General features: G+C 43.2%; 1 protein-coding gene across 1 annotated transcript in view; it reads left to right on the forward strand.

The window, feature by feature from the left end:
- Positions 1 to 8315: 8315 nt before the first annotated feature.
- Positions 8316 to 22710, forward strand: part of DNAJC11 (DnaJ heat shock protein family (Hsp40) member C11) — a 74340-nt gene continuing 59945 nt past the window's right edge. Inside the window, exon 1 of the mRNA XM_036744357.1 lies at positions 8316 to 8451. Coding sequence (XP_036600252.1) covers positions 8380 to 8451 — 72 coding nt within the window. The 5' untranslated portion in view covers positions 8316 to 8379. The remainder of the gene's footprint in view (positions 8452 to 22710) is intronic.

The raw sequence follows: 22710 nt of genomic DNA on the forward strand, positions 1-22710 counted from the left end.
AAAGTTTACATGCATTTTACGAACTGGCAAGCCTCTCATTTCCATGGAAACCTGCTGCGATGCCACAAGGAGAGAATTTTGACCCAGGTGAGGATGAAGTAGTCCAATGAATATGGAGCAGCGCTCTGACTTTCAGGTAAGCTTCTCTAGGGGTAGAGAAGGATGGGAAGAGACAGCAAAGAGAGCTAGCTTTCTCAGAGAGTTATTGCTAGATGGAGGGGTTCTTGGTGAGACCTATGAAAACTCTGGGCTTTATAAATCAAGTGAAGTGTGTACTGTTACATGCATGAAAAGAGACAACAGGGTCAGGAACCAACTATGAAGCAGCCGGAGTATAAGCCCTTGAGAAAGAAAGAATTAGTATCATAAGCATTTCATGGACAACCCTGTGGGTCCGTGGCTTTGGCCAACTTAAGAGGCATGGCATGACCGTTACTATCACTACAAGACCAGGCATAGTGGGGAATCTGGGGCGTTGCCATGGCGATTGCGAACCTTGAAACTTTCATTCTTTTGTATTTTTTGCAAAGAGCCAGTCGCTCTAATAACACAGGAGAAAAATGAGCGCAATAGGTGGGCTGATTTGGGAGAAAGAGGTTGCTCAGAAGTGAGACCATTCCGCTTCTTCTCCACTGAAGGAATGGAATAAATGTCATTCTTGGAGGTTTTCTCCAACTGCCTCTGCACTAGATACTGTAACTTCTGCTCTAGTGCCTTCCTGTTCAGGGCATGTGAAAGAAGTGGAAGAGGGAAGAATATTTGGAGGGGAAGGAATTCTCTACCATTCCCCTCTTTCTTCTTGTACCAACCCTGATCAAGTCTTTGGAGGGAGGGGGAAGGAACTTTCGTGATATTTTTATTAAAATTAATTTTCCCCCATTTACAACATTTCAGCTACACCGAACCAGATAGAAAGCTGGCCAACGTCTCTTTCTCTGGGTGACTAAATAAATGTAAAGGACTTTTTGCCTTTGTTTTCCTTTCCTAAGATCTCTGCATATGGAAGCTTGTGAAAGTGACAGTTTGTTGTTGTTTAATCTTTCATTCATATCTGATTCTTCGTGAACCCATTTGGGGTTTTCTTGGCAAAGATACTGGAGTGGTTTGCCATTTCCCTCTCCAGCTCATTTTACAGACAAGGAAATGGAGGCAAACAAGGTCAAGTGACTTGCCCAGGGTCATACAACTAGCAAGTGTCTGAAGCTGGATTCAAACTCAGGTCTTCTTGACCCCCAGACCCAGCATTCTGTCCAGTGTGCCACCTATAAATCAGAGTTTCAGCTTGGGACTAGATTTCACTTCGGATGAAAATTTAGTTGGTATTTTTCAATAGCTATGAAAATTTTCTCTCATTAATGAGATTCATTGGCATCTAGATTCAGTATCATGTCTCATGCAACACACTGAGTCTTTTCATTAGTGCCTGGGCATTTTATATGACTTTATAGTTGCTGCATTAAATGTTTATGTGACACCAAAAATCAATTTTAGAAAAAGGATTTAAAAGAACACTACTTTCCTATTGTATACTATGGCAGAGGCCTCCTTCCCCTGATATCACTTATAGATGAGAAGCAGCTTATGGGAAGTGGCATAGAAAAACCAAGCCCACTCAGCATACATATCCTTTCAACTCATGCTTTTTACGGAAGGAAACTATCATGCATGTTACCATACCTCAAATAAACAGTCCAACTAATTCTACCATCTGTAAGGAACCACCTATTGCTGAGTGACTGAGACAGGAACCATATTTATGAAGCTTTTACACCTGTGTATTCTATACCTTGAAGTTTTCTTTGTCCATTTCTCTGTTGGTTGGGACCACATGCCTGCCCTCTGCTGGCTAATGGACAATCTGAATACTGTGTTTGCTGTTTATGGGCCTCAAATATTGTGACCACTTAACCAGCTCACCCCTTCCCTGTGGATGAGGTACTTATCTGTTCTCTACCTCATCAAGATTGTTTCATGCCGTGAAAGCTTTTGGCCAGACAGTATAACATTTTAAGCTCCCACGGGCCCCTGAAATTACCTTTGTAAACCACACATCCGAAAGAAGAAGAAGCTAGGAATATCACACTCAGGTTGTTGGACTGAAAAACCATCATAGATGTAAGTCCAATATCCCAATATTACAAAGGCTCTGTTATCTCACCAATGGCAGTCCTCCTTCCGATGATTGTAAGCAGTCCTCCAATAGAGTAATAAAATAAATTGTTGGCTAACTCAAATGTTGCCATTTGTCATTGATTTATCTAATGCCTTCCATATGCATGGAAGGCACTGTACAAAGCTCTACAAGACCTAATTCCTCTTCTCAAGGAGCTTATAGTCTAAAAGAGGCTGGGCAAGATACATGTAAGATAATTTTATATATATATATATATATATATATGTATATAATATTATATACATATATATATGAGACTGGTAGTGCATGGCGAAAAACATTACTAGCCTGTGATATGGAAAGCAGATGATGGAGGTGGTCCAGTTTGGGGAAGTCAGTGGGAAAGCTCTGTGGCTAGTTGAGGAGTAGAAGAATTCTGGAGGGCCATAGGGTCAGTATTGAAATGACCAGGGAAGGCAAATGAAGGCAGAAGAGACCCTAGGGTCTTGAAAATTGGAGAAGGAACAAGGGATTCAGAGTCAGGAGGAGAGGAAAGTACAGTTTCAGTTGGCGTAGGGGAGAAAATTAGATGGGCAGGAGGTTGTGCTCAGAGAAAGTTCCCCCTAAAACTTGGAGGTGAAGGAGTCCCAAGTGACGAAAAGACTTAAGATGAACCTGTACTTGTGACTGGCTGAAACAAAACAGAGATGAAGGTCATAGGAGTTGAAGATGTTGAAGAACTTTGACTTGGAATTAGCAGACATAAGGAGGAAGCAGAAAGATACGATCAGGCTCGGTGGGATGAGGGATGGCGTTATTGTGGGTTAGTTGTTTCAGTCATGTCTGACTCTTTGTGACCCCATTTGTGATTTTGTTGGCAAAGATAATGGAGTGGTTTGCCATTTCCTTTTCCAGCTCATTTTACAGATGAGGAAACTGAGGCCAACAGGGTTAAGTGACTTGCCCGGGGTCGCATAACTAGTAAGTGACTGAGGCCAGATTTGAATTCAAGTGTTCCTGACTCCAGGCATGACATTCTATCCATACCTAGCTGCCCTGAGGGATGGGGAAGATATTTGGTTTGGGGGAATTTTTTTTTTATTTTGGTTTTTTTGATCCTCCACAAGTTTCAGCAGAGTTGGTTTATTCCCCATGTGACCTGGGGTGGAATAATCATTGCTATTGTTTGTGAATCAGCATCCCATAGCTAGGGAAGTATGGCTGCTCTTAAAAGAAATCCACCCTAGGCTAGGAGCCAATTATCATGGACAGATCCACATATGTCAAAAGCCACTTCTGAAGAGTAAGAGCCGCTTTAGCACTCTACCTGACCCCGAATTGAGTGGAAGTTCTCCATAAATGTGAGGTCACAGAGAATTGCCTCTTCCTCTGAAAAATGAAGCCTTGAGCACCAGTGAATCTTGAGAACTTCTGAAGAAGTCATCAAAAAAACCGAAGGTCTCCCCAAGGAAATCAAGAACAGAGGGAAAGGTCCCATGCTGTTCAAAGGATTTATAGCTCTGTGTGTGTGTGTGTGTGTGTGTGTGTGTGTGTGTGTGTGTGTGTGTGTGCTTGGAAGACGCAGGAAACAGATGTACATTCATTGGGGAATTCCAGAAAAAGCTGTAGTGAATGAGTGTGATGAATTGTTGGGCTACCATGTCCCAGCTGCCTCCTCACTGTGGGCCCATTTTCCCCAGAGCCTCCATTTTGGGGAAGGACCCAGACTAGGGGTGGGGAACTTTCTGCCTTGAGGCCACATGTGACCCTCTAGGTCCTCAAGTGCAGCCCTTTGACTGAATCCAAACTTCACAGAACAAATCCCCTTAATAAAAGGATTTGTTCTGTAAAGCTTGGACTCAATCAAAAGGCCAAGGACCTAGAAGACCACATGTGGCCTCGAGGCTGCAGGTTCCCCACCCCTGGCCCAGACCAACCAGATTTAGCCACTATGCCCCCTAGTAAGTACTTCCTCCCTTTCAGCTCACCCTTTTTGTGTTTTCTTCCCCTATTAGAATATAAGCTCATTGAGGGCAAGGAATGTCTTTCTTTTTCACTTGTGTTTGTATCTCCAGTGCTTTACCCAGTGCCTAAGGAGGTGCTCAGAACCAAGAGAACAGTATGTTTGAGGATCACAATTATATCAAGGAAAATAATGGTAGAAGGCATTAGGTCTCAGAACGATACAATGACCCATTTTGACTTTTGACAGCTGATGGTGAATCTGATCCTTCCCCTCCTGGTGGAGAGACGGTGGACCATGGGGGTGGAATGAAGGATCTGCTGTCAGACGTGATCTGGCTCTCAGTCTGTTTTGCCTGACTCTATTTCTTTGTTACAAGAGAGGGTTCAATCTGTGGAGGCGGGGGTGGGGGTGGGGGGGTATTAGGAAGTGACAGTGATGTAGATAAAAGCATCAATAAAACATTAAAAAAACCACTACAGTCTGAGAAATGCATGGCTGTTTATAAACCACATATATCCTCTGGCTTATTTTCAGTCTGAATCAGCCTTAGATAATGCTGTTGTCATTTGGGTTAAACTTGCTAAAGATATGAAGCAAAAAGCCAAGAGCAACCCAGAAATGCTAAAGGTTCAGATAACTTCAGACAGAATTTAACACCAGGGTACCTATAGCTAAGGATTTCTTTTTCCCCTGAACCTTTCTTTAAAGGGTTATCACAGCTCGCGAGGAGATGGAAGGAGACTAGGCAGTGAATGGCAAGTGTGCACTAAAACCCATTCTGGACAAGAGAATAATAAAGAGATTATAGGTAATTTCTCCTCCTGAATTATAGAGGAAGTGCATGGATTCAGTACTGACATAGAAGGCGCCTGGACAAGCTGCTCACCTCTTCTCTCTGTATTGCTGCTATCACTCAGAAGAGGGGATGAAGTGAACGACCTCCAGTGGACTCACTGAGGGCACCAGAGCTGGGCTGAGCTGTCATTAACTTCTGGCAGCGTCCTGAGCCACTGAACACAGTGGCTGTCCTGGGAGACCAAATGTTTGGGGGTCATTTTGAATATGAACAGTGGAGATAAATTTTGTTATGTATACCATTTAAAGATAAGCAAATTCCATAATAGATTTTTTTTTTAGATTTAGCTTTACTGCTAGGATACAAATGACTTTTGTGACTTCAACCAATGGGAAGACAGAAAATCCTCAAGGCAGGAAGTTAAAATATACTGCTGAGTTCTGTCAGCAACTCTGCTATGAGAGGTTTGTTGGTTGTGTATCTGCGTATGTGCGTGTGTTTAACTTATGTATTGTATTTCTTTTTTATTTTCATTATTTCTCCCAATATAGAATAAAATTCTTAGGAACATAGAACCAAAGAGCAAAGTGCAATAAGAAATATATTTTCAGGACTGTGATGTGTCTGTCATGCTTTCCATTCGTCACAACCAAATTCCAAGTAGCCATGATACAAATCATCATAGGCTCCAAGAGAGGACAAATGTAGAAAACCCTTGAGCTTCTATATACTTTATTCCAGTGATGATAAAAAACAGCCATTCTCAATCACAGAAATTTAGTCCTGGGCTTACTGAAACAGGTTGTTTTATTTAGGCAGTAATACCTTACGTTTGCACGGCACTTTAGTTGAGAAAGTATTTTCACACACATTATTTCATTTGATTCACCCAACCTTCCAATGAGGGAAATGTTATCGCTTCCACTTTACTGATGAATAAACCAAGGTTGTAATTTGACCAAGGTCACAAAGTATAGGTGAGACTAGAATCCAGTCTTTCTGACTCCGTTCAGCAATTCCCAGAGTCAGCTTGGCGAAAATAGAGAAAAGGATCGCAAAGTAGTCCCTTATATGAGCAGGTTGTTGAGTTGTGGCTGAATCTTTACAATCACATGGACCATAGCATACCAATACTGTCCATGGGGTTTCCTCGACAAAGATATTGGAGGAGTTTACCATTTCCTTCTCCAATGGATTGAGGCAAAGAGAGGTTAAGTGACTTGCCCAAGGTCACACAACTAGTAAATATCTAAGGTCACATTTGAACTCAGGTCTTCCTTATTCCAGGCCCAGCGCTTGCTCTACTGAGCCACCTAAGCTCCCTTTATCTGAACATGTACTACAGCCTGATCGATATTCTTAAATCCAAGGAAAAAAAGGAATCCATTTCGAAAATTGTGGATTTTTTGGTATAAATTTTTTTTCACTATATGAGTCACAAAAAAGTAGAAAATTCCTTCATGTAGTTCAGCCCTTGAATCTAATATTGTTTTGAGGAGGAGAAAAGAGAAAAATCTCTGTAAGTTACTGGATAGCTGATGGTAGTTATAAAGGCTAATGGGGAATGTTGAGGGAGGGGTGCTCTTTTATCTAAAGAAACTAGCACTTAATTCATTAGACTAGAATGGTGGTCTGTTCAGAATTGACTTAATACTCCTAGACACCCTATCCCAAATGTACTCAAATGTCTCATGCTAAAGGATCCTAAGAGGGCTGGATTACTGGAAGGGATGTCACATAGGCCCATATGGTGCACATCTGGACAAAAATTAGGAAGTGAAAGAAATCAACTTCTCAAATCTGTAGGCAGGTGGTTGAAGCTTCCCAGGAGGCCTACTTGTGAAGGGCAACCAGGATGGTTGGGAAGTGTTGGTTAGTTAGGAACAACAAACATTCTTGCAAAATGATAAAGGTGCTGGAACAGGTCAGTATGTACCAAATGGGCAGGGCAGCAAGACCTGCCCACCTTTCTCTTGATAACCGGGTAATTTCTAAGATACTTGAATAATTCAGATTATTGTAACCAAGACATTTTTAATAATTCACCAAAACGACAGGCACCAGGTTTAAATTAATTAGGCTCCACAAGCCAAATTATGAGGTAGAAATTTACATGAAAATGACTCTTTGGAATACAAGGCTGTAGGTAGGGAAAGGCTGCCAGGGACAGTTATGCCGGGGAACCAAATGGGCACTACCTCAGCATGCAGGCGGCAAGATAATGACAAAGTGTTCATAAAATCTATGGCAGCAATAAAAAACCAAGGCGACGAGGTCCTTCCTGCCCATCCATGGAGGAAAAGCCTAGATTAAGGAGCCAAGAGACCTAGAGGAAAGGAGAAGCCCGAGTGGCAGGCTGGGGTCAAAGCCTGGAGCATCTCTGGAGCTGTTCAGCAGAGCAGTCAGATGAAAGCAGCAGCCCAGGGAAGTCAGCAGGTAGGGACCACAGAAGCCTCTCGTCGGGGGTGGGGGATAATTTGGGGCTTTGGATGAGTTCCACAAAAGGTGGGGGCGGCTCTGCCTGTTTTGGAAGATCTCCCTGCCTCAGAGGTAAAGGAGACAAGGGGTTCATTTCTCCCCTTGGCTGGTGTATGAATCAGCCAGCTCTGCCCTGGGGGCAAAGCAGGACGGAAAAAGGGAGGCTGGCGAGAGCATTTGCGAGGGTCCATTCTCCAGGAGGGTGCTGGAGAGTTAAAAGCCAGAGCATTGGGTTCAAATGCTGACTCTGTCCCCTATTCCCCGCGGAACCCTGGGCCAGTCCTCTCTAGACCTCGATTTCCTCCTCTGTGAAAGGAAGGGAGTGGGCTGACCTTGGAAGCCCCTTCAGGCTCTAGAGCTGGGGCCATGTGACTTCCCTGGTCTTCACTTTCCCTTCTGTAAAATGGGAGGGGGGGATGACTTTTGAGCTCCCTTCCTTCTCTAGATCTGAGCCTCAGTGTCCTCCACTGTAAAATGGGGAGGGGGCACTGCAGGACCGGGTCAGCTCCAGACCATCCGGGACGCTCGGACTCTGCCCCGGACATCTCGGTCCCTGGGCTGGTGAAAGGCACGTCCAGTCCCAGGTTTGGGGGTTTTGTTTATTAAGTTCCAGGGTGGGGGTGGGGGTGGGGGTAACAGATGATGGCTTAAGAAAGCAGTGACAGCGAGGACTACCAGGCCCCCAAAGCGGGTGGTCGATCAGGCCATGGGTCGCAGGTCACCAGCCAGCCCTCATGCACGCGGCTCCTCCTCCCTTGCCCGGCTTCCAGGCGCGAAGGCAATGACGCATGCGCGCCTCTGGGTTTGGGTTGGCATGTGGGGCGGGGTTTGGAAGGGGAGGCCGAGAAGTCCTCGCGCCTGCGCCTGCGCCGCGGCTCCGAGCCGCCAGGGGCCGCTGTGGCAAGTCTTGTACGGTCCCTCCGAGTAGCCCGGGCCCCTCAGGTTCCGGAGCGGAAGGAAGAGGAGGTGTCACACCTCCCTCTGGTGAGCGGACCTTCCCGTCCGCCGGGGTGAAAGGTCGGGAAGATGGCGACGGCCTTGATAGAGGAGGAGCTGGACAACGAAGATTATTACTCGCTGCTGAACGTGCGCCGGGAGGTGAGGCCCGCGGGCCGCCGAGCCCTCCAGGGGGGCGAGCAGGGGGCGCCGCCCCGGCCGAGGGCTCCGCCGCCGCCTCCGGGCCCCCGGGAGCGGCCAGGACGGGGAGGCCGCGTGCAGGGCCCCCCCCACCCCACGCCGGCCCTGCCCTGAGACTCCGCGCAGGCTGCGGGTGGTCATGCGCCCCTGGCCCGGCCGCCCGAGGAGAGCCTGGGGGAGGGGCCTGAGAGCCCCGAATGTCACACCTGGGGAGCGACCTGAGGGCGTTGAATGTCTCACCTGGGGAGGGGACTGAGAACCTTGAATGTCACACCTGAGGCATTGAATGTCTCACCTGGGGAGTGGCATGAAAGACGTTAATGTCTCACCTGGAGAGGTACCTGAGAGTATTGAATGTCACATGTGGGGAAGGACTTGAAAACCATGAATGTCACACCTGGAGAGCGACCTGAGAGCATTATAAATGTCAGACCTGGAAGGGATCTTAGAACCTGGGATTCCAGAGTCGATAAGAGCCTGAGAATCCAGAACTATCGGAGATGAAGGGGCCTTAGAGACCCTCTAGTCTAACATTGTCATTTTTACAGAGGAGGACACAAAGCCCATAGAGGGAAAGTGATTTGCACAGGATCACACTAATAATGGTAGTAAGTGCCAGAGCCAAGATGAGGCATGAAGCACAAATGTGAAAATCTCTATTTTCCAAATGAGAAAACTGATGTGCTCAAAAATTCCTTACCCAAGGTCACATAAGGAATAAATGTTGGAGGAGGGAAATTGAACCTTGGTCTTATGACATTAAGATCAATTTTTTTTTTTATCTTTCCCCTCTAAAGGCTATTAATAAACATTTCTAAAAAGGATTGGATTGGCAGTCAGAGGACCTTTGTTTGAATCTGGTTGGCTCTCCCATTTGCTTTACCACCTGTTTGACCTTGGACAAGTCACTTCTCTAGGCCTCAGTTTCCTAATCTCAGTCCTAGGGTCTGGACAAGTCTAGATCCAGAAGGGACCTCAAAGGCCATCTAGTCTGACCCCCTTATTTTTCAGATGAGGAAGCTGAGACCCAGGGAGATGAGTCAAGGTCACTCAGATAGTAAGCATCAGGAGAGGACTCTTCATCCAGGTCTGTTGACTCTGGAGCCAGTGTGCTTTCCTCTTTCCTCTGACACTTTGTATAGTCCTCTCAGATCTGCCTCCACAATCCTGTCAATCTTGGTACACTAGGTATCCTTTTGTACTGATTGAGGAAAAACATCCTTGGCTGAGGGTCATGAAGGGGAACAAAAGTCCCGTGACTTCTTGTTCTCACTTTGTCATGCATGGCCTAGCCTTGCTCCTCTGCAGTCATCTTCATTCTGTATCCCGTGTTTTCTGGCAGTGAAACGAAATGTTGCCAATGTTGGGCAGTATGCACATTGTCCCTTAAAGGCACATCTGGGTAGTATTACCCTACCAAACCACAGACTGAAGCCTGTTGCTTCTACATCCTGGTTCTGACATTCAAGCTCTGACCCTGGGCAAGTAATTTTCCATATTTGTAAAAGGAGAACGCTGGACCAGGCTCTAGTCTTTAAGTCGATAGTGTTGATAGTCTGTAGACTCTAAGGCTCTTTCAACTCTGACACTCTGATTCTCATTTATATCAGTACTAAAAATGTCCTCGCCACCAAAACATTTTCTCAGTCACTCTTTCTTTTTGGTAAGCACCTAATTGGTAAAATAAGTAAATTCAGCATCAATTACTCCTCACTGGAGAAAAATCTGTCCTTGTTCAGGACAAGTAGCTAGCTATTCGTAAGGCTGATGGTGGCAAAAACAAGTACCTAAATAATCATGGTTAAACAGTTTACAAATGTTAGGTGCATCAGTTTAGAGTCTAAAGAAACCTTAGGGATCGTCTGGTCCAAATCCACCATGGTACAGTTGAGGAAACTGAGGCCTGAAGAGGTGCATTCAGACCCAGGCCCTCTGGCTACAAATCCATCACTGTACCTGAACAGAACTATTGGCATTTGCTTAAACTCCCATTATCAGGCAAGAAAACGAGAATCACAGTTTCCCTCTTTTTCCATCTTCCTTGGCATCAGTCATTTCTGTATCACACATGTGGTTATAGATGAAATCATCTTCAAGGAGATATCCTGGTTCCAAAGACAGCATCTTTGCAGGGTATCCCCAATGTATTTAAATCCACACAGACTTTTGAGACGCCCCCCCTCTATTTTTCGTTTAACTGAGCTTGTCTTGACGTAGGAGAGAAGTTGGGAAGCCAATGCTTAGATTTTGGGGATCAAGATCTTTTCTAGAGGTCATTTCTGAGGTCAGTCAGTAAACATTTATTAAGCACCTACAATGTAGCAGGTACTGTGCCAAGCACTGGACGTGTTGGTGAGGATCCAGAGCTGACACTGGTTAGGTTTAGTCATTTGGTTGTGATCAGGTTTAGTTTGGAAACCTGGTTTAGTTGACAGAAAAGTGGTATTGACATCTCTGGCTCTCTGGACTGTTGAGTCTTGTGTTCCCCACTTTGGTACTTGGATAGAACTGTGGGAGAAGGGTTTTCTTCACTTCAATGCTGTGCAGTTGTGTAGTTTCAGAGTTCCAGAGCTGTGTTCACCAGCTCGTTTTGAGACATCTCGTGTGGAAGCAGTTTGAGAGATGAAATGTATAGAATCACATTTCATTTTAAGCCACTTTTCACATTTAAGGTGTTCTCTCAAGTTTGTAGTCTGGTGAATGAAGCAGGAGACTCAGACAATCAACCAAATTGTATTTTGAAGATTAGGTGCTTATGCTATAGTCTATAATGAACCTTGGTTTCTTTACCTCTCAGATGAGACTAAGGCCCATAGCCTCTGCCCCGTAGAGTTGTTGTGAGACTCACATGAGAAAATGTGTGGAAAACACTTTGCAAATTCTAAAGCATGACAAGCTTGTCAGTTATTATTAATGACTCACCTTCCCTGTGTATCTTAGACTTCCCCTTTTTGGAGTGGAGCCCTCATCAGCCCATCTTCCATTGGGAACGTGATTTATGACTCCCTGGGCGTTTCTCATTGAGCATATCAGATGCTTAGTGAGAGGTGCTCAAGATCTGAGTGATTCTGTGCCTGTACCTTGGTGAAAGAATTCCTTTATAGTGAATCACTGTTGTTGATCTATATAGTTTTATAGAAATTAAAATAGATTTCAGTCCTAATTCTTTGCTTCTATAAAAATTCCCTAGTATTCTCAATGTCTGAAAATCACTTAGCATAAACTGCAAAGAACAAACTGAATTTCTTGTTTTATGTCATACATCTGTATTACAGATGCTAAATTTTTAAAAAGAAAGTTCAGTAAATCTTAGTTTGGATTTGCCATTAGTTTATCATAGCTTTATTCAATGTAATTCTTTTCTTCTGGGCAAAAAGAAGTTGCCAATAAAAATGAAGGGTGTGATTTTATTTTTCCAAATTAGTATAAGAAGAGAGTATATATTAATAACTACAATATAAGAGGAAGAATGAATGGACAAAGAATCACGATGAAGATTTAGAGTGATATGCATGTAGATGATGGCCCTGTTTAGTACTGGAAGGAGCCTCAGGCCAGCAGTCCAACCCCCGAGTAAATTCAAGCACAAAGAAGGGAAGGAGCTTGCTCTGGGTCATTCAGCTAATAAGTATCCTGAAGCAGGATTAAAAAAACTAGGGTCTTCTGAGCTCCAGTCCAGCATACTATCCACTGTGCCATCAGGCTGCCGCTTGTTAAGACATTTCATGGTGGTTGTTGTGGTTTGCTCATTCAGTCATGTCTCACTTTTCATGACCCATGGATCATAGCATGCATGCCAAGCCCTTCTGTCCTCCACTATCTGCCAATCTGTCCAGGCTCGTGTTCATTACTTCCATGACACTGTCCTGCAATACTCAGTTTTCTTTATAGTCCAACTCTTCAAACCCGTACATTGCTAGTGGAAAAACCATAGCTTTGACTATATGGACCTTTGTTGGCATGGTGATTTCTCTGTTTTTGGTATACTGCCCATATTTGCCAGAACTTTCCTTCCAAGGAATAAGCATCTTCTAATTTCATGGCTTCAGTCAGCATCTGCAATGATCTTTGAGCCCATGAATATATAAAATCTGACACTGCTTCCATTTTTTCTCCCTCTTTTCACCAGGAAGTGATGGGATGGGTTGCCAAAGCCAAACTTGCCTGTTATTTCCAGTTGTGGTGAATGTGACATCTTTTTTGGTGCTATTTCTGGAAGATGTTGTAGGTCTTCATAGAACTGATCAACTTTGGCCTCTTCATTATCTGTGTTTGAAGGATAGACTTGTATTACTGTGGTGTTGAACAGTTTGCTTTGGATTCAAACAGATATTCAGTCATTTTTGAGATTATGCCCCAGGACTGCTTTTCTCCCCCTTTAATTTACTATGAGGGCTACTCCATTTCTTCCAAGGGATTCTTGCCCATTTAAACATTCTTTGGCATTGCCCTTCTTCAGGATTGAATTAAATCCACCCATTCCTATCCATTTAAGTTCACTGACATCCAAGATGCTGATGTTTAATCTTTCCATCTCCTGTTTGACCATGTCTGGCTTGCCTTGGTTCATAGATCTTACATTCCAGGCCCCTATGCAATATTGATCTTTACAGCGTTGGGCTTTCTTTTCATCATCACCAGACACATCCACAGCTGAGCTTCCTTTAGACATTGGCCCAGCCGCTTCATTAATACTAAAGCTGTCCTCTGCTCTTCTCCAGTAGTGTGTTGGACACCTTTTGGCCTGATGGCCCATCTTCTGGTGTCATTTCTTTTGTCATTTTAATACTCCTCATGGGGTTTTCTTGGAAAAGATCTCTGGAGTGGCTTGCCATTTCCTTCTCCCATGGATCACCTTTTGTCAGAACTCTCTATTATGATCTCTATGTCTTGGGTAAACCTACATGGCACAGTTCAGAGTTTCATCGAGCTACACAAGCCCCTCTTCCACGACAAGGCAGTGATCCAAGGGGGGAATTTTAAACAGTTGCAAAGTAAGCTTAATTGTGTTGATGTTCAGTACTATTTATAAGTCATTAAGGGGAAAAAAAGGACAGGAAAAGAATCACCCCTCAGTAAGCCAGAATTTAGAGAAGTCCAGATTACTTTATTCCCTGGGTCATAGGTCTCTGCTCTTTTATTTAAATAGCATATTATTTAAAAAGCTATTTCTGTCAAATTATTAAAATTTAACCTCTGCATTCCCCATATTAGAAAGCTCTTAGAGGGTTCTGTCTTCTATAATTCTCATAGGTGCCCATAAACATCAGTAGGATTTCCCCTCTTGCTGCCCATTTATATAAAAGCTAATTTGTATAATTGTTTTATTTTTCTAGCTTTTGTAATAGTTGATGTGGATAGAGCTCTGGGCCTGGAGTCAGGAAGCCTCAGACACTTCCTAGCTCTGGGACCCTGGGCAAGTCACTTAATCTTTTTTGCCTCAGTTTCTTCACCTGTAAAATGAGTGAGAGAAGGAAATGTCAAACCATTTCAGCGTCTCTGCCAAGAAAACCCCCTGGGGATCACAGAGAGTTGGACACAACCGAAACAACTGAACAACAAAAGAGTGGATTAGTTTGTTCCTGTTTCTCAGACAAGGACAATGCTTAGTCTCTGTGCACTTGGAGAGTTCACAGCTTGGAACAGGATCTCTTCTTTTGTTGATATACCTTGTGTTTTGTTTTCTCTGATGTTCTCCCCCCATTTAACTCTCCCTTGTAACAAAGGAAAATCTTTCAGTGAAAGTGACCAGGCGTCTGACAGTGCGTGACCATTCTGCCTCTGTCATCCTCCACTTCTCCTTAGAGGGACAAGTGTTGGTTCACCATCTGTTCTTGGGGCTGGAACCGGCCGTTGCAGTTCATCTGAGTTCAGCTGAGAAGGATCTTTTCTGATATGACAATATCATTTCTGTGGCTCTTGCTTGACTCATTTGCTGAGTCAAGAAAATTTTTGCATATGAACAGTACACAATGAAATCTCTTTGAAGTTCGGAGCATTTCATTAAGTAATGAGATTCCAGGTCAAACAGGGTTATGTTGTAAGAAGGTCAAGAGAGTAACATAAGATTTGATATGACCAAGGTACCTCTCCCCTTTCCAGTGTGCCCCCTGAACCCCCAGCCTGTTGTTAATAACTTGCCCTTTCTATTAGCCTTTGTCCTCTCGTGCACTGTTTTCTTACAGTTATAAAAACCTGGCTTCCCCCAGAAGACCCTATATCCCTCTCCATCCTCTCCAGTACTGAATATACCTTCCCCCAATCCTCCCTCTCCCACACTGGGCCGGGAGGAGGGGTAGGCCTTGCTTCTTGCTTCTCACTGCCACTTCTGGACTCTCTCCCCACCATTCTTACTCATCAGCTTCTCTTTTGAAATTCACTCCCTCCAAATATGTTACCCTATTTATATCCCAATGTTGTACTCTCTCAACTCCCTGTATAAAGCTTGTTTCTGCATAGTTATTTGTGTGTTATCTCCCCCCTTAGATTGTGCAGTTCTATTTTTTGCCTTTCTTTGTATCCCAGTGTTTAGCTCATAATAGGCTCTTAATAAATGTTTATTGACTGACTGACTGACCTCCCTGGGTCATTCCTTCTCCTTTAGTTCTCACAGAGTTCGCTGAGAGATCACAGTCTTATTTTCTACTCCAATCTTTTCCTTTTCCTCAGGGACTCCAATTTGTATGTTAATGTCCCCTCAGATTCTCTTAATTCTCAGTTCTTCAGCCTCCTTGGCTCCCTCGATCTGTACCTTCCCTCCACCACACCCACACATTGTTGTTGTTCAGTTGCAACTGTTCATGGCTCCATGTCAGGCCCTTCAGTCCTCCACTATCTCTTGAAGTCTGGCCAAGCTCATGTTCATTGCTTCCATGACACTATTTATCCATCTCATCCTCTGCTGTCCCCTTTTCCTTTTCCTTTCAGTCTTTTCCAGCATCAGGGTCTCTTCCAGTGAATCCCAACTTCTCATTATGTGGCCAAAATATTTAAGCTTCAGCTTCAGTATTTGACCTTCCAGTTAATAATATGAAGTAATTTAAGTATTGAATGATTTGATCTCTGTCTGAGGGACTCTCAAAAGTTTTCTCCAGCACCGCAGTTTGAAAGCACTGATTCTGCGATGCTTAGTTTTCCTTAGAGTCTGCCTCTCACCACCATACGTTTCTACTGGAAAAATGGTAGCTTTGACTATATGGACCTTTGTTGGCAAGGTGATGTCTCCGCTTTTTAGCATGCTGGCCAAATTTGCCAGAACTTCCTTCTGAAGAGCAAGCATTGTCTAATTTCATGGCTGCAATCACCATCTGCAGTGACCTCTGAGCCCAAGAATATGAAATCTGACACTGCTTCCGTTTCTTCTCCCTCTATTTACCAGGAAGTGGTGGCACCAGTTGCCAAGATGTTATGTTTTTGGATGTTAAGCTTCAAGCCAGCTTTTGCAGTCTCCTCTTTCACCGTTATCAAGAGGCTTCTTAATTCTTCTTCACTTTCTGCCATCAGAGGCATCCTCCACACAGAGGGATGGTCGTATCTATGATAGCCTCATCATCACCCACAAGTGTCCCACATCCCCTCTGAAATTCCTTTGTCTGACCACATATAACCTGTCCTTCCTTCTTTGCTTCACCTCACACCTCTGAAACAATTCTCTAGCCTTACTGTAACCTCCAGGTAGACAGCCCTCCCTTAGGTTCTCGCCTCTACTTTCCTTTCATTTTCTTCCCTTCAAAATCTTGATCCTGTAGTTAATGCTTTATACTGCCTTCTACTCTTGAATCCCATTGTCTCGTCACCACTTACCCCTCCGCAAACCCAAATCCTGGATTCTTGGTGTCTGTCACTAGAGAAAGTCACAGGACCATATTGGCTGGGTTCTTCTACATTTATGCTGTCTAATCTCAATTAGGCTTACCCTGCTGCACTGCTACCCTTTCTTCTTCCCTGATTAGCTCTATCACATTTCCACAACAGCTATTCCATACTCTCTCCCTCTCAGAAGATGACTTTAACAAATATTTTACTCAAAAAATGTGAAGCCATTTGTCCAGGCTTCCATTTGCTTCCAAAGTCCGCACTTCGGATGGCCTCCGTATCATGCTCCATTATATCTTCTTTTGCTACAGTCTCGAAGATGAAGTGTCCCTTCTCACCAAGACCAGCCCCTCTCCTTGTGCCCTTGATCCTATAGAGTTCATTCCTTCAAGCCCCATTCTCTCTCTAATTTTCAGCTTTTCCTTCCCCAGGCATCTTTCCTTCTGCCCACAAATGTTCCATGCTCTTCATCCTTCCTTAGCTTTCACTTGATGCTTCCATCCCACACAGCCTTCAGACCAACCATAAAGCATAGATCTGGCTACTTCCCTCTCCTGAGGCTACAAGAACTCTCCCTCTGGGCTTTCAAAGCCCCACACAATCCAGCCCTACAGAACCCGTCTTTCCAGTATGCTTATATGTTATTCCATCTCTGGCACTCTGAATTCTAGCCCCACTGGCCTACTCCCTGTCCTTGCACATGATATTCCATCTCCTACCTCCCTGCAAGGGCCCCATGCTTGGAATGTTCTCCTTCCTCTCTGTCTCTTTGAAACCCTAACTCCTTTTAAGGCTAAATGGTTGTCGCCTCCCGGAGTCCTTTCCTATTTATGCCAGTTGTTAGTGCCCTCACCACCACCACCAAAAACAACTTTGTGTTTGCTTTGTATATGTCTCTATTTACTTTCTTGTGAACATGTTGTATCCACCCAACAGAATGTAATTTATTGAGGGGGTTAGATGAGATGGCCCTGAGGTACCTTCCAACTCTACATCGTTGATCCAGTGGCCCAGCATAGAAATTCCAAGTTCTTGTAGGCTTGTTCAGGAAAACATTGGCGTAATGTGCTGAAAATCAAAAGGAAGGGTATTGGAACCAAAAGAGAAAGAGTTCTCATCCTCCTATCTCTAGCCTTGGTTTGTTGTCATGGAAAGATAAAATGTAGCATCCAGGGTCCACCCCCCGTTGGCACCTCTGGCTCAGTAGATACCAAAGGAAAGTGCTTGGGCAGGAAGATAATGATCAGCCTTAAAATTGAGGTACAGCCCAGCTTCTTCAAGTAGTCACCTATAGTCAACCTCTTTGGAGGCCATTTATATATTTTTCCTATACTAAGATCATTGGATTTAGAGGTGGAATGGGATCTCTGGTGCAACCAGAGCCAGATTAAAGTGTAATTGGGCTGTAGTTAACAAAATAAATAAAAATACAGCAGAACATAGATAATGTTAATATGTGATTTTCTGTGGTAATTTCTCTTTGAGTTTGACACTACTGATCTAGTCCAACTCTCATTTGACATATGAGGAAATTGAGACTGAGAGAGTTGAAATGACTTGCCTACCTCTTGAAGGAAATAAAGAGTTTAACAAGTTTTGTTTGTCCAAAGTTTACTGTGCTCCAGCTTTAAAGGATGCCTTTTTGTGTTAGCATTTTGAGATTCTGTTGATTTAGAGCTGGTTTCATCTAGCACACCTCCTCCCCTTTCCTTTTCTAATAAGGAAACTGACCCAGAAAATATAGGACTTGCCAAGGCCACACAGTGACAGAGCCAAGAATCAAACTTAGGTCTCCTGGTTCAAATCCAGTTGTGTGTATTTGTATGACTCTTCAGCTTTCATCTTTCCTGACAGAAGAGTCTTTTAAAAAAAAAAATCTGTCCTTATTCAACAGTCCCTGTTTTCTTCCCCGGGCGGTGTGAACATTGAATTTCTCACCAAATCACAGAACACTTGAACCATGGGGACATCTGATGAAGCAGATTGTTTTAGGAGAAATACTGTAAAAGGAAATATTTCTTACAGTGGATAATGCATTTATTGAAGTTGTTCCCTCGTGTGGTGGTAGAAGACAAAAATACAAATAGAGGTCTGTTCCTCCAAAGTTCAACCCTTACCCTTTTGTTCTCTCTTCATGCCCCTTCCAGTCTCATGGTTTATAGAGTCCTAGAGTTTGAAGGGACTGGGCTATCTAGACAATCTCTCTCCAGTTCTTTCTATTATAGTTCTTGTTTCTTTTCCATTTTTTTCCTCTAGTACTCTCAATTCATTTGTAAAAGCATTTTAAACTCTTGTTCATATCTTCTGGGAATTCTAGATGAATTTGTGCCCATGCTTTATTTTTCTTTGAGATTTTGCTTGAAGCTGTTTTGGAATCATTCTCTTCTGAGTTTGTTTCAAATGTCCTTGCCACCATGATAGCTTTTTATAGTGGGATTCTTTTTGTTTGCTCATTTTTCCAGCCTACTTCCTGACTTTGGATTTGATGTTAGGGTTGGGCTCTGTGCATTTGTGGAGGGAAGGTCTGGTTAGTCCTCTTGCTGCTTTCTTGTAGTATTGAATGTTATATTATTCCTGGCTCTTAGGGGCAGTTTGGGGACCTGCAAGTTTTCAGTGCTTCCAAAGTGATCCGATACAAGGTAAAGTTTGATTGTTGCACCTCTGGTCTGAGCTCTGAAAATTCAGGACCTGCATTTGGGTCTAAACAGGGAAAAGGAAGGAAAAAAACATTTACATAATGCCTACTATGTGCCAGACACTATGCTAAGTGCTTTTTACAATTATTATCTCATTTGATCCTCACAACCCTGAGAGATCAGTGCAGTTATCATCCCTAATTTACAGGTGAGCAGTAGCTGATTGCTGCTGGACTTGACCATTGTCATCTAGCTGGGAAGCACTTTTGGTTCAGAGTGACAAAACTGCAGGCTTCACATTGGTCTTCGATTCCTGCTCTGCTTATCCCTCTGTAGGCTTCAAATTAGGCTAGAAGCTGAAACTTATATTCTCTTCTGTTCTTGGGGGTCCAAGTTACTAGCTGCTGCTGGCTTCTGAACTTGCCCCTTTTCTCATTATACCACCTAGGGTGTGTGACTGCTCCTTATCCTGGAATAACACCCTCTCGAGATAGGTCATCTCCTTAGTTATCGCTAGATCTGTGACCTGAAACTAGGTAGTGAGTGACTGCCAGTTGACACTTGTCCCTGTCACCCATATGAGGTCACAGTGCCCTGGTATGGATCAGAGACTTCATCTTGCTGAGTACATATTCCTCTCAGGGTTAGCACTCCATTGCACTCCTGGCCAAACCCCAGTATCTGCTGACCTCTCTATCTGTTTTCCTGTACTGACCTGGCCAGAAAAATGACTCACTGACTTAGTCTTGGATTTCTCCATCTGGATCTAGTCTGGCACATTTTCAGATCTTTTTGGAGGAGTTTAGGTTGAGGGGAACTCTTCCTGCTATTCTGCCATCTTGGTTCTGCCCTCTATATAGACAGTTTCATTCACAAATTTCTCCAGACCTTTTAAAAATCCATTTGTATTTCCTATTCACACCACCTCTTTGGGTTATGTGTTTGATATATTTCATTTGTCCTATGCTTATGTCAGTCAAATCTCAAAAGTTTATCTTCCTAGTATTTTACCCAATATATGAATGAATTCCTTTTTTAACATCCTTCTCTTTGGCAGGTATAAGATTTGGAACAAGACCAAAGTAGCTTCTTGTCAGGGAAAGATTGGCTCCCCCGAAGTAATTAATGAAAGGACTCCATCCAGTGGGCCTTTTGGTGTATGCAACCACATCAAAATCTAGAAAAATATAGGAATGGTAAAACTTTTTAAAAATAGCTTTCCATATTAGTATGTATTAAGAAATAGTGATTATAAAATAGAAACATGAGAAGCTTTGTATGAACTGATGCAGAAGTAGCCGGTATCCAAAGAACAATTTACAGAGTAACAAACTACAACAATATGAATAAAATACTATTAAAAGAAGGCAAATTCTGAGTAATCCACCAGTACTGTGAGAGAATATGCCCCCAAAATGACAGCAGAAAGGTAGAGGAGTATGTTATATTCCTTGTCAGGAAGGGTCACTATATTGGACTTGGGGTTTTGTTTGGGTTTTTGTTTACTTTTTTTTCCTTTGTTCTAAGGGAGAGTTCAGTATGGAAACGGAATTCCCAGAAATGACTGTGATGTAGAGCTAAAAGCATTCGGTAAAATGTATTTGTAGATATGTAATATTTTACATTTGCAATATAAAGATATTTTATTTGTATCTAAATAAAATAGGGGGGAAATAGTTTTCCGTCAGTGAACCTAGTGTTAGACTTTTGTCTCTTGTCCTGAGATCCAAGCTAGCTAGAAAAAGTTTGTCACCAAGTTGGCCCCAGCTACTCTTGACACCCCTTAGAGAGGGTTGTGCTCTGCACTGGTGGAAAGAGTACCACACCAATGAAATTATGGATCCTTAAAACATTGAAGTTCCCATAAATCAGCAAGACGATAGCCTACAGAAGTATTGGTCATTGAAAATTATAGAGGTCAAATGTTATCTCTCAAATCTGAGCATTAATAGCGATGCAGCTATGTAAATGAACTTGGAGCAGTATCTCCAGTCCCTGTATCTTAGCCCTAGGCCTGCATTTCTAGCAGTCCACTGGACATCTACCTGGATCTGTCATTCTTATTTCATAGCCAACTTACTGGAGACTGAATCTATCACTTACCTCTCAAATCTGACTCTCTCTTCCAGTTTACTTTTCTGTTAGTGGATGTCACTCTTCTCTCTATTATTGAGGCTTGAAAACTTGGAGACATCTTTGATTCATCCTGCAGCAATCAGTATATTAAGTATCTACTGTGTGACTAGCACTGTAGCAAGTGTTGTCTCACATATCCAGTCAGTCACTAAATCCTGTGGTGCCTTCTTTCGAAATATCTCTCATACCTACCTCTTAACATTTCCATTGCTGTTCCTTAGAGCAGGTCCTCACAGAATCATAGGATTTTAGAGTTGGGAGGTATCTCAAAGGCCATCTAGTCCAACCCATGCCCAAAAAGAATAAATACCTCCTACAGTGTAGCCTGCTAGTGGTCACCCAGCCACTGCTTGAAGCCTCCAGATGCCTACCATCTAACACTTGGATTACCTGCCTAGCTTCTTTATTAGTCTTTCTAATAAAAAGGCTCCTCTTTCTCTACATCACTTCACTCAGTCATCCTAAACAAGATATTCCTATCAAGAACCCCTTTAACTTAAAATTTCTAATGGTTTCTCATGGCTTATGATATAAAGTTCAGACCTCTTGGCTTAATTTTCAAGGCCCTCTCTATTCTGTCCTTATCCTGCCCATCTATTCCTATTAGCCACTACTTATCACTTCACCTGATCTGGTTCCTCTGGTCACTAAACAACCATGCTTGTAGCTGCTTTTGTGCTTCCTCTGTTCATGCTGTCACACCCCACCTCACCCCATCCCAGCCCCATCTTCAGTGAAGACTTCTTTTTCTCCCATTATTCAAGTCCTATCCCATCCTTCCAGAGCCAGCTTAAGGCTCAGCCTCTTCCATGAAGCCTTCTCAGACTCTTCTAGGTGCTGGCATTATCACCTGCTGTCATGTTGTTAATTCACTGTTTCATATTCCCGTATATTCCTGTTTCTTCAACAAGATTATACATTTCTCAGTGGCAACTCTCTCATCTTGTATTTATGGAATTTAATGTTTTAATCCAAGTATAAGACTTTGCATTTATCCCTGCTTTTTACTAAGGGATATTAAAGATCATCCTTTTGTAAAACAATTGTAATCATTCCCTCATTTATTTGTTGTATAAATCCAGCTCTTCATAGCCATCTTGGGACCCCAAGATAAATGGACAGTCTTTGTATAGGCTTGACCCAAAGTTCCATTTTCCTTGCTAAAAGGTGAAAAGGGTAGCCTTCGTTTCCTAACTTTGTCCTTATTTCTGTTTGGCAGACATTGATTATCTACCCTGATGTGTTGTTAATTCAAAGTAAGAAGACTTTACTTTCTTGAGTGCTCATACCAGTGGTGGTGTTGGCAGGAATGAATCCATTTTTGTTGTATGAGCCACGGGATCATGATACCTTGGGTAGCTTTCCTGTATATATTTTTAAAATGAAATACAGCCAGATTTTTATCTTTTAAATATAGGCCAACACTTTTTTGAGGCATTTCTGACTCGTCCTTGCCAGAGCAGGTATGACCATCAAATCCTCTGTTAGACCCATCACTGCAGCTTCCTCAGCTCACCTCTACGCCATTGTACTGGTCTGCTGGAAAGTTGGAGACTCTCAGTGCGTCCTGGTGCTTCTTACTATTTGGAGATGAGCTGTTTGTGTAGAGGCTTCGCAAAAGCTGTTCCAGATG

This window comes from Trichosurus vulpecula, chromosome 2 (assembly GCF_011100635.1).
Source record: "Trichosurus vulpecula isolate mTriVul1 chromosome 2, mTriVul1.pri, whole genome shotgun sequence".
Classification (NCBI taxonomy): Eukaryota; Metazoa; Chordata; class Mammalia; order Diprotodontia; family Phalangeridae; genus Trichosurus; species Trichosurus vulpecula.